The following is a 13,030-nucleotide window of genomic DNA, read 5'->3' on the forward strand; positions in this document are numbered from 1 at the left end:
ATATACAGTAATATACGGGGGTGATGGTATACATTTCGGGAGTTTACTGGAGTTTGTTGGTAAATTTAACGGGTCTTTGCTGGAATATACTCCATGCTTTTTGCGCAGTGCTATAGATATCAAGCTAGAAGCCAATCTTCGCCAACTTATGTATTGCTCTGACTGGTATGGAGAGTATATACCTCCGGTGACCATTTGCAATTTGAATAACGATATCAGATGAGATCTCGCTTAAGATGAGCATATCAACTGGGCTGGGTGTAAGACTTGAAGCATGCACCGATATACTGAAAAGGTAAACTGGCCATAATGGGAGGAATAGAAGGGGAGAGAGAGAGGAGAGAGAGAACGGCACCGAGGATGTTTGTGTGTTTGGCGCGATGACGTGTAATGTCTCTGACAACATCTGTAGTTTCATTTTAGCCACCGTATTCAACAGGTAAGACGCGCAAACGCGGGAAGCGAACGCAGCTCGTGTGTGTGTGGTTGTGTGTGTGTGTGTGTGTGTGTGTGTGTGCTACAGCTGCCCCCTGTGTGTGTGTGTGTGCTACAGCTGCGCCCTCTGGTGGCGGGCGGGTGGTGTAACAGCGGGACAGACAGACACACAGACAGACATTCAGCCCTTGCTGTCATAGTAAGTGGCTCACTGCGTTCGCAATAAATCGCACTCGTCCGAATTGAGGGGCTCCCCGCCGTATTTATATCGGCCACAGTCATCAATGACATCTCACGTGGTCAATGTTTGTGTAAAAAAGTCCATAGACTTGGCTGCCATTCAGTTTAGTGCTCTAAACAAACATTAAGAAGCCCATAGACTTGGCTGCCATATGACGTCATTTCAAAAGCCATAGACTTAGAGAGAACCAGGAAGAGCAGTATGCTAACGTGCTTCCAGGTGTTAGGTCCACAAACGTCACCACTCTTACGGTGGATATAGGCTACCATGGTGTCGTCTTCTTCGTTCTTTGAGGTTTAATGGCAGTTAACATCCATGATGTTGCTACTACTACCTTCAGGTTTCGATCCGTCTTCTTTCCAGTCCAATAGTCTTTCGGAAAACCTAATCACGTGGATCTCGGGATCAACGTTGATAACTATGTCAGGATCCCGGGCTTCATTTTGACCAGCCTGTGACCTCAGCCATCTACAGTATGATTTCAGTCATCTGTTACATCAGTTATCCATCCATCCATCCATCTTCAACCGCTTATCCGTAGTCGGGTCGCGGGGGCAACAGCTCCACCAGAGAGCTCCAGACTTCCCTCTCCAGAGCAACATTAGTTGCTCTGGGGGTTTCCGAGAAATTCCAAGGCCAGTGAGTCGATGTATTTCCTCCAACTGTGCCTTGGTCTAACCCGGGGTCTCCTCCCAGTGGTACGTGCCTCGAGGACCTCCCTATAGGGAGGTGCCCGAGAGGCATCCTAACCAGATGCCCGAACCACCTAAACTGGCTCCTTTCCAGGCGAAGAAGCAGCGACTCTACTCCCGAGTCTCTCGTGTGACTGAACTCCTCACCCTATCTCTAAGGGAGATGCCAGCCACCCGTAGAAGAAAACTAATTTCGGCCGCTTGTATTCGCGACCTTATTCTGAGTATAGATTATGACATATCTATGACTCGAATACTGTACAAGATTTCAGCCTGATCAGAACCCTGTTTATTCCCGTTATCAGCACGAGTATAAAACAATTGAACAAATGTATTTCTAGGCCTACTTCTGATGAAGCCTACTGGGCTGACAGTTTGCACAGAAGATCTACTGTAGCACCGCTCGGTCCAGTGGTTTGCAAGATTAGTTGGAAGCCAATGAAGCAATGAACGCAAAAGGAGGGAGATGTGAAAATGTAACCCTATTTTGACGAAACGTTCTTGATTAGGGTAACAAAAAAACAAGCTAACAAAAAACTATAAAACGACAAAAAAAACGAGGTGGAAAGGGGCAGGTTCTCAAGCACCCCTCTGCACATGCCTGTGTTATATAGCCTATTTGTGTTTTTGAAAAAAATCTACGCTAGCCCGTTTGGTCTCTCTCATGCTACAGCTTATCATTCCAACTCCGACCAACCGAATACATCGGTCGTATGCATCCCTATAGTGTTGACTGCCCGTACATAATAGATGTCATTATATCATAGCGGTGCTGCTATGACAACTAATAATTATCACTCATGGGATCAATAAAGAAAGGATTGCAGTTCCTACAGTACCTTCTATACAAATGTAAATTTGCAATTTTCAGTTCATATGCATGTCTCCCTGGTTTGTTAGGTAATCTGGTTGATGTCTGCTGCTTTTTTTTGTGTGATAACAAAAAAATGACAAAAAAATAACTACAATAGCAGTCTGCAGCTAAATCTCTTTCTGGAGCCGATCGGGGCCCGTGAACACACGACCCATAGAACCAGGTGTTCCTGGCTGCTTCCTGGGGGATGGCCAGGAACACAAATTGCACTTATGGTCTCCTCCTTCAGGGCTCTTTTTGAGGAATATGCACAACGATTGCATTTGTCGTCATTGTCCTTGGTAGCAGACAAAGCATCACCATTCTGACTTCCAGACTTAAGAATATATCCTAAGTGAGGAACACAAAAAAATCACAAAAACAACAACAAAAATCACAACATGCAAAAGTTATTCAAGGATTTTACTCCCTTGCCCTACTAGCATTGTGCACATGAAAATGGGAAATGGCTCTGCATTCCCCCCAGGAGGCCACAACCATACAAATGTAACTAGGACGTCTTCAGACAAGCCCTCTGGAGGTGTTCCCACTCATCTCAATGCTCCACACAGCTGGCTACCTGCGAGTACTTTCTGTCCCCTCCTCTTTAGTGCCCTGCTTCTTTAGTACACATCTATGTACATTGCCATGGAACACCCTCATAATCAATGCCCGCGTTGGCTCCCGGTGTCTGTGGCCGTGACCGGAACAGCCTCATTCTCCTGGCTGCTATTCCCTCACACACACACATACACACCTCTCTTGTGCAGGCCGCTAGTTGGTCAGGAGAAAAAAGAGGAAGGGTTCTGTTCAGAAACATTTGCGGTGGACGATGCCCGGGCCGGCCTCGTCGTATTCCTCCTTGCTGATCCACTTCTCCTGGAAGGTGGACAGGGAGGCCAGGATGGAGCCTCCGATCCACACCGAGTGCTTGCGCTCTGGCCGGGCGACGATCTTGATCTTCATGGTGGACGGGGCCAGCGTCGTGATCTCCTTCTGCATCCGGTCGGCGATGCCGTGGAACATGGTGGTGCCTCCGGACAGCACCGTGTTGGCGTACAGGTCCTTGCGGATGTCGATGTCGCACTTCATGATGCTGCTGTAGGTGGTCTCGTGGATGCCGGAGGACTCCATGCCGAGGACGGCGGGCATGAAGAGGGCCTCCGGGCACCGGAACCTCTCGTTGCCGATGGTGATGATCTGCCCGTCGGGCAGCTCGTAGCTCTTCTCCACGCAGGAGGAGTATTCGGCGGTTCTCATCTCCTGCTCAAAGTCCAGCGCGACGTAGCACAGCTTTTCCTTGACGTCGCGCACGATCTCCCTCTCGGCCGTGGTGGTGAAGGAGTAGCCACGCTCGGTCATGAGCTTCATCAGGTAGTCCGTGAGGTCGCGTCCGGCCAGGTCCAGACGCAGGATGGCGTGTGGAAGGGCGTATCCGTCGTAGATGGGCACGGTGTGCGTCACGCCGTCCCCGGAGTCCATGACGATGCCCGTGTTACGGCCAGAGGCGTACAGGGACAGCACTGCCTGGATGGCAATGTACATCGCGAGGGTGTTGAAGGTCTCGAACATGATCTGTGTCATCTTCTCTCTGTTGGATTTGGGGTTCAGGGGGGGCTCTGTGAGCAAGATGCTGTAGTCCTCAGGGGAAACTCTCAGCTCGTTGTAGAACGTGTGGTGCCAGATCTTTTCCATGTCGTCCCAGTTGGTGACGATTCCGTGCTCCATCGGGTAACTCAGCGTTAGAATTCCTCTCTTGCTCTGAGCTTCGTCCCCGACATAGCTGTCCTTCTGGTCCAAGCCCACCATCACACCCTGATGCCTCGGGCGACCGATGAGGGAGTGGAAGACGGCGCGTGGGTCGTTCTCTCCAGCAAAGCCAGCTTTGCACATTCCCGAGCCATTGTCCACGACGAGGGCGAGGATCTCTTCCTCCATGGCTAGGACGGGAGTGCAGGATTCTCGCTTCGATGTAAGTGGTTCGGCTCAAATATCAGTGCAACGCAACTCAAAAGCTGAGATAATATCAGAGTATCAGAATATCAGAGTGGCTAATACGTGTATCCCTATATAACCTGCCCAGGGATCTTGTGACGACACTGTTTGACGTCATGCAAGTTATTCGGTGGTGGTGGTGAAGGGGGGGGGGGGGGGGGGGGGGGTATAGAGGGGGCTTTCAGTTATGATTTATGATGGGGCCAAATGCCCGAAAGGAACTTTCTCTAGTTGAAGGAATTTACTGGAATGAGCTGAAAGAAAGGTGTGTGTGTGTGTGTGTGTGTGTGTGTGTGTGTGCGTGTGCGTGTGCGTGTGCGTGTGCGTGTGCGTGTGCGTGTGCGTGTGCGTGTGCGTGCGTGCGCGCGCGCGCGCGTTTGTTTCAGTAACTTCACAAACGTGTCTTTGGAGGAGCTGAAATTGTATTATTTGCTAAATAGCCATGCCTAATGACCACTTTAATTTAGTTTGTGTTTTAATGAAGTGTCTGGGGATGCTCAGGAAACACCTGAAAGCAGAGCAATGCAACACGTCCACTGCGTTTTACTCAAATGGTATCAAATTTAATGGTTCCATTTGCGTTCCTACTGCTTAAAGCACAACTTTAGTTTTTTTCAACCAAGGTTCATGTTTTAGGTTGTTATTAGAGAAAGTAAAAGATGAGTGTTATTTTTTTTTTCATTTGCTGCTTTATTTCATTTTAGGGATTTTAGCTGTTTTTGACAGGGGGGCGGGGGCATTCGAGCATGGGGCTCGAATTTTTACAACATTTTATAGCGATTTATTTTTTTATTATTTACTATAGTCCTACTAGATCCCAAGAAATTACATCTGGCCACAAAAGATCACTGAATGTGAAGGTAGCCTACTGGGGGGAAGCCACACTGTGTGTCATCAATATGTTCAATATGTCAGTTTGACACATTCAGTAGATCCCGTGATCTTTTGTGGCCAGATGTAATTTATTGGGGTCTAGTAGGACTATAGTAAATAAAAAATAAAAACGCTATAACATTTGGAAAAATAATAATTTAGCAATGCCCCGGCCCCCCTGTCAAGAAAGCAGCAAATGGAAAAAAAAGCACACCAGTGTGAACTAAGTGGTGCAACTCCCGTCTATAAATATATATATATTTTTTTTTTTATTAACTCGAAAATATATCTCGGCGAGAATGTGATAAAAAAAGTAAGTTTCTAGTGCATTCCTGTCAGAAGTTATGTCTATCTCCCTTGTTGTACTGTCCCTCTCCTTGACCAACCTTGACCAACAAGCCAATCACACAACAGACAAAATGATTTTCCTTCTCTTATTCGCGCTGCTTGCGTTCCCTTCTCTGACTCTGCCTCAGTCAGGTTTACACACACACACACACACGATACAGAAAGACAACGGGCGCAAGCCTTTGATATGAGCAGCACGTGCTCTCATCGCGGCACGCACGCAAACACACACACACACACACACACACACACACACACACACACACACACACACACACACAGAGACGACTTTACGATGATCTCCGTTCCAATGCGTTGTGGTGAAAAGGGTAGATCGCATTGCTCGAGCGAGGGAACCACGATACAGAAAGTCAACGGGCGCGAGCCTACATTGATGTGAGCAGCATGTGCATGTGCTTACCGCTAATCAACTTACAAATTACATATACATATACATAGAGGCAGTTCCTTTAATCCACCCGGCACTTATATAACTAGCTGGTATATAGCTCTCAATGATGACGTAATAAAGATGTGGATTAAAGGACCCAATGCCAAAGTGTAATTGGTTTTCGATGGTGACGTAATGACGATATGTTTTAGTGTTGGGAGGATTAAAGGTAATGCTCCTATGTATACATGTATGTAATCTGGCACCACTGCCGTATCAGGCACAAGTAGTCATTACTGAGATTTGACAGTTTGTAGGGGTCGAAAGTACTTGCGCGCTCTGCTTGTGCACTAGTAGGCCATTCATGGCCTACTAGTGTGCAACAAGCAAGTATGGACTCGACAGAGTGCAGTTCTAGTTTCTATAGAGCGCCACAGTCCCTCCCCCTTTCAGAAAAACGAGTGGCCCAGGAAATGAAAACCCAATGCATTCCCCCATCGGCACTTATTTTTTAATTTATTTAAAGACTGTTACGCCGCGGACAAAGCCAACTCGGATCGTGACAAATCATGACAATGAACACAATGTTTTGGGCCGATCAAATAATTTATAAGACGAAAAACAAAACAAATAGTGTTGTCTCCTGACTTTCTTTTCTTCTTTCTAATGATTTGATCGGCCCAAAACATTGTGTTCATTGTCATGATTTGTCACGATCCGAGTTGGCTTTGTCCGCGGCGTAACCATCTTTAAATAAATTAAATAAGAAGTGCCGATGGGAGAATGCATTGGGTTTTCATTTCCTGGGCCACTCGTTTTTCTGAAAGAGGGAGGGACTGCGGCGCTCTATTGTGGTCATTTGTACTGAATTCATCAGTATTACATGTCATAGAGACACAGGTATGGGCTGCGGTCAGGGGAATCTACTGTCAAGGCGCTCAATGAGTTCACTTCACTGTGTGAAGCCAGCATTAGTTTCAAATCAAATCTAAATCAAATCAAACATTATTTGTAGGCTATAGCACATTTACACCAGCCCAAATTTGACCAAACATGGTCCAAAGACAAAGAAAATCAAAGAAAAAAATCCATTGACACAGAACAAAATATGCAGAGACAGGAGACAAGAGAGAACAGATGGGCTTTAAGTAGCCTACAGTATAGGGATTTAAAGGCCCCAATCGACTGTGTGTGTGTGTGCGTGCGTGTGCGTGTGTGTGTGCGTGCGTGTGTGTGTGCAGTGTTGTCAAGTAACTTAAGTAATATACTACTTTCAGTAATATTATTACTTTTTTCCAGTAATATGTAACTTAACTAGTTACTTTCACATTTTGAGTAATAATATTACATTTACTTTTTTCCAAAAGTAATATTATTACTATTTTCACGAGCCTTGGTGGAACTGTGGGTTTGAGTGTTTATTGTAGACTGGATAGGGGTCAAGTTGCTTTGCAGGCTGTTGATACCAAAACGATGCACACTCGTCGGTACGTACTGTATGTGTGAAGTATCGGATGCAGAAGGGAGGGCCTTAAACGGTTCGGAACACGGAACAACAACCTAAACTAGTGTGTGTAACTCGTTAGAGGTGGAGGAGACAGAAACACCGGCACAACAAAGCGTTATAACATTCAATACTTGGAAGTATTCACATTTTTTTAGTATGTCCGCGATCGAGACGAGAAGAACATTATTGTCCGCTACAAGTTGTGCATAGGGAAGAAGCTATATTCCACGTCGAAAAAATCTATATATCAAATATCAAACACTTTAGACTGTAATTAATGAATTCATACACAGTAGAAGTCTTAGTGTTCATTTAATTCAAATGAGTGTACAAATGGACCCATCATCATGTGTACACTATACAGTACACTTTTTAGAGTTAAATAAACACTGCAGAATAGGGGAGGGGGGACTGCTAATGTTGAAAATGCAAAGTAAGACTTTTCGGGACAAACTATGCAATTACTGGAGGCGAGAGAAAAAAGTAATAAGTAAAGTAATAATAACTTTTCTCAGGGAGTAATAAGTAGTGTTCCTTTTTTTTTAAGTAATAAGTAATAAGTAGTATATTAGTGTTAAAGTAATATTTTGACACTGTGTGTGTGCGCGCGCACGCACATGTATTAAAAACCTTAATGTTCTTTTTGATAAGTGCAAATAAAAAATAAAAAATAAATAAATATGTCAATGTCTACACAAGAACACCATGTTCTTTGTAAGGGCATTTTGCTGTGGGAGGCCACAGCCAGAACTTATGGTTATTATAGGGGTCCTTATGTGGAATATGGAACCACTGTTCCATATAGATCTACAGCCAGTGGCTGTAGATCTATATGGAACCACTGTTCCATATAGATCTACAGCCACGGTCACTAAAGTTGAAACATTGGCCATTTGGTCTCGTGTCGTTGCTGTCGGGAGGAAACCTCATAAGTCCTAAATGTTCATTTTTCAGGGAATGAAAAATATACATTTTTAAGGAAATTAAGAAAACCTCATCTATTTTTTAAAACAATGCAATATTACTGCCTCATCAGAGTTGATGCTGTGACTTTAGATATTGTCAATTGCTTGCATGAAAAGGAGAGAGGTGGTGGAGTTAGCTGTTTTAGCAGACAGGAGTTAAGAGGTCCAATGCGTTTTTTTACTACTTATACTTTCCATTGGTTTCGAAACAACGCACAGACGTAAAGGGTGTTCAATAGCACTAATTTATGGAAAAAAAGAAGAAAAAAACCTCAGACTGTATGCCTACTGTATCTCCCTTGTATGTTGGTGGATCTCTACTGTCATGCTCAACTGTTCGGGCCTTCTGTGTGAGAAAAAAAAAGTCTGCTGGAGTGACGTTTCAGTTTTTTTTGCTGTTTTCATGCTATGATGCCCATATTTTTTCATGTTTATTGTGTTCCTGTCTTTTTGTTCCCATACTTGTTTTTGGTTTGCTTCTTGTTATCTGTGCACTAACATTATTAATAGTAAAAAAAAAAATCTATCTTTTCAGGGTTCTCTTTGAGGAATGTCAACTCCCACCATGTCAGGTGAAAAGAATCCTTGGACTCGTGCATAGAAGGAAGCATGAGGTCAGTCCGTTGCTTTCCCCAGGTTGGCAGAGGGACTCTAGGGACTAGGATTACATTCGACAATTTATTGACAATGGGTGAAAAAAATGGGTTACAAAAACGATTAGGTAACAATCAAACTGGGTTTTGAACGTGTCGGAAACTTGCAGTTCACGGAAGGCGTGAGAAAGAGACAAAAAAACGAGAAAAAATATTTAACTTTAGTAGAGAAAATAGAAGATTTACAACACTTCACATTTCATATTCTTTACCTCAGTAAAACGTATTATTATTAATTTTTTAATCAAACTTTTTATCCCACGATTTAGTTTTTGTACTTATTTCTAACCTTATCCTCTGCAAAGCAAGAAATCAAGAACCACGAGTGGTCCGGGAAAAAAAATCACACCCGTGTGAAGTGAGGGGCACTCTTACCTCCTTATCATCGTATTCATCATCATACATCATCTCATTACGGCCAATAAGAATTTGCGTCCTCACCTTCGTCTACAATGTTTGTGTTACGCAATGTTTGTGTTTACACAATCACTCAAAATTCTCCATTCATTGTCAATGCCATTTAATGTTTAGTGTTTACACACACCCAAAAGCTGGACATTAGGAGGAGATATCGCCCCTCAAAACTGGTGACGAGCGTGTTTTGGGGGCGAGCGTTCCTGAACATGAACGACATGAACGTGAACATGTCCCGTTAGATCAACACAGATTGTGCTCTTTCCATTGGGCTGAGGCCGGCGTTGCAAACATCCCTGTGCACCAATCCGTTGGCTCTTCACGGACACAACAAACATCCCTGTGCACCAATCCGTTGGCTCTTCACGGACACAACAAACATCCCTGTGCACCAATCAGTTGGCTCTTCACGGGCACAACAAACATCCCTGTGCACCAATCAGTTGGCTCTTCACGGGCACAACAAACATCCCTGTGCACCAATCTGTTGGCTCTTCACGGGCACAACAAACACTGCTGTGCACCAATCTGTTGGCTCTTCACGGGCACAACAAACATCCCTGTGCACCAATCAGTTGGCTCTTCACGGGCACAACAAACATCCCTGTGCACCAATCAGTTGGCTCTTCACGGGCACAACAGACACCCCTGTGCACCAATCTGTTGGCTCTTCACGGGCACAACAGACATCCCTGTGCACCAATCAGTTGGCTCTTCACGGACACAACAAACATCCCTGTGCACCAATCTGTTGGCTCTTCACGGGCACAACAAACATCCCTGTGCACCAATCTGTTGGCTCTTCACGGACACAACAAACATCCCTGTGCACCAATCAGTTGGCTCTTCACAGGCACAACAAACATCCCTGTGCACCAATCAGTTGGCTCTTCACAGGCACAACAAACATCCCTGTGCACCAATCTGTTGGCTCTTCACGGGCGCAACCACTCCCATTTTCTCCATCCTCTTGATCTCTAACTATGTCAATCGGTTATCAGATGATTGGCTCGGGAATGCAAAGAAAAAAAATCACACTTGTGAAGTCGTACATACATCATCATACGTCACATCGCATGCTCAGCCAATCAAATCATTGCTATTGGGGTACACACAAACACACAAAGCTGGGCATATAGGAGGGGCTAGCACCCCTCAAAAATCTCCCATGAATTCAAGGCTTCATGGGGTGTGCAATTGATAGAAAATGTAATTTTTTGGGTGATCTACTGCTTAAGCCCTAAGAAAGGTTCTAGGTCTGCATCTAAGTACAAACAAGACAGGGTCCGATACCGAATAAGTTTATAATGAATAAAGCATCATGATACTTAATGTGACCAATCTATGACTGCATGTTTGGCTAATGTTTCAGTCCAATCCGACAGCCATTGACCTTCGAAAACTTGAGTGTGGAACTTAAACTTAGAAAAAATAAAATATATATGAAAATAAAAATGTTGGGAGCAACTTCCTTCGCCTGCTGTCAGCTTGCACAAGATAGATATGACACCGACCGGTCCAGCAGTTTGAGAGATAATTTACAACCATGCAGTTTACAGTATGCGCCCACAACTGTGAGAAGTCACGGAGTCAACATTTATAAACGTGTGAACAATGCAGTTAAACATTTGAAATGACTCAAAAACAAAAAAACATATACCCTCAACTGTAGATTTTTTTTTAATGCGCTTGAAAACATTACTATCCCCTTTACCTTTCTAGTTTTTTATTTATTTATTTTATTTTAAAGTCAAGCGTCAAAAGTAACTATACCGCCAATCCCAATGACTTGTTTAGCCGAGGCTCCGCGTGGTTTTGCGCGGAGACAAGGAAGGTCATTGTTTTTAAAAGTCTCCTTTAGAAGCATTTGCGGTGGACGATGGTGGTGCCGGACTCCTCGTACTCCGCCTTGCTGATCCACATCTGCTGGAAGGTGGACAGGGAGGCCAGGATGGAGCCGCCGATCCAGACGGAGAACTTGCGCTCCGGCGGCGCGATGATCTTGATGTTCATGGTGGGCGGGGCCAGGGACCTGATGTCCTCCTGCATCCGGTCGGCGATGCCAGGGAACATGGTGCTGCCTCCGGAGAGCACTGTGTTGGCGTACAGGTCCTTGCGGATGTCGATGTCGCACTTGATGATGCTCTTGTAGGTGGTCTCGTGGATGCCGCAGGACTCCATGCCGAGGAAGTTGGGCTGGAAGAGGGCCTCCGGGCACCGGAACCTCTCGTTGCCGATGGTGATGACCTGCCCGTCGGGCAGCTCGTAGCTCTTCTCCACGGAGGACGAGGTGGCGGCCGTGGTCATCTCCTCCTGGAAGTCGAGCGCCACGTAGCACAGGTTCTCCTTGATGTCGCGCACGATCTCCCTCTCGGCCGTGGTGGTGAAGATGTAGCCGCGCTCGGTCAGGAGCTTCATGAGGTAGCCCGTGAGGTCGCGTCCGGCCAGGTCCAGACGCAGGATGGCGTGGAACAGGGCGTGGCCCTCGTAGATGGGCACGGTGTGCGTCACGCCGTCCCCGGAGTCCATGACGATGCCCGTCGTGCGGCCGGAGGCGTACAGGGACAGCACGGCCTGGATGGCCACGTACATGCCGAGGGTGTTGAACGTGTCGAACATGATCTGGGTCATCTTCTCTCTGTTGGCTTTGGGGTTCAGGGGGGCCTCCGTGAGCAGGACGCTGTGCTCCTCGGGGGACACTCTCAGCTCGTTGTAGAATGTGTGGTGCCATATCTTCTCCATGTCGTCCCAGTTGGTGACGATGCCGTGCTCTATGGGGTACTTCAGCGTCAGTATGCCTCTCTTGTTCTGGGCCTCTTCGCCCACGTAGCTGTCCTTCTGGGCCATGCTCACCATCACTCCCTTGTGCTTGGGGCGTCCCACGATGGAGGGGAAGACGGCGCGGGGGCTGTCGTCCCCGGCGAAGCCGGCCTTGCACATGCCGGTGCCATTGTCGATGACCAGTGCGAGGATTTCGTCTTCCATGGTTGACGTGTTGTTAAAGAGATCTCCGTTTTAAGGGAACAGGTTTAAAGTTAAATCTATAGTTAAAATTAACGAGGCAAATGATATCTGTTAAAGATCCCTGTTACTACACTCTGAGTTTAATGAAGGTTTTTAATGCATTTGCACATATTATGCGACGCTCCTGTGACAACACCGCTTGACGTCATGTGTCGCATGGAACTATTGTTTGTTCCGCTGCTTCTGTAGTGATACTGGACACAAAATAAGATTCCATGTGACAGAGGGGTCAAAATTGAATGAAATGTGCGCTATATGGTAGAAATAGGTCAACAATACAAATGTGGATTTATTAATTTTTAATGAGTGGCCCCCAGACTCCCGCCAAATGATCAGAACTACTTAATATTCGCCAAAACCAGACCATGCAGGCAATCAATTAATACCTTTGGTAAGTATTTCCTTCCTTTAAGTCCAAAAATCTGAAGTAACCCTTTAAAGGAGAATTCCATACTAAAAGGCTTTCTTACCTTTCTTTGAAGTTGTTACGTCCCCATCAAAGAGGTCCAGGTGTTATTTTGTGCAAAAGCTCCTTATTGGCTATTTCCCCTACCATAAACCCTAAATGAATTGCATTGAATTTAATGGGATGTATGGGGTGTTGTGCTAATTCGCTTATTTCCATCGCTCAAAATTATA

At 45.6% G+C, this 13,030-nt stretch overlaps 2 protein-coding genes across 2 annotated transcripts; both read right to left on the reverse strand.

Moving 5' to 3' along the window:
• Positions 1-3,031: 3,031 nt before the first annotated feature.
• LOC310856465 (actin, cytoplasmic 3-like) lies at positions 3,032-4,159 on the reverse strand (the record flags this gene model as incomplete). Its single annotated transcript, XM_083761929.1, has 1 exon — positions 3,032-4,159. One exon carries the CDS (start codon positions 4,157-4,159, stop codon positions 3,032-3,034), a length of 1,128 nt encoding a protein of 375 aa, XP_083618055.1.
• A 7,065-nt stretch (positions 4,160-11,224) lies between these two features.
• LOC310855539 (actin, cytoplasmic 1-like) lies at positions 11,225-12,352 on the reverse strand (the record flags this gene model as incomplete). Its single annotated transcript, XM_083760584.1, has 1 exon — positions 11,225-12,352. The coding sequence occupies one exon, from the start codon at positions 12,350-12,352 to the stop codon at positions 11,225-11,227; it is 1,128 nt and encodes a 375-aa protein (XP_083616710.1).
• Positions 12,353-13,030: the final 678 nt, after the last annotated feature.

The sequence above is a fragment of the Protomyctophum parallelum genome (genome assembly GCF_964188405.1).
Source record: "Protomyctophum parallelum genome assembly, chromosome: 3".
NCBI classification, from domain to species: Eukaryota; Metazoa; Chordata; class Actinopteri; order Myctophiformes; family Myctophidae; genus Protomyctophum; species Protomyctophum parallelum.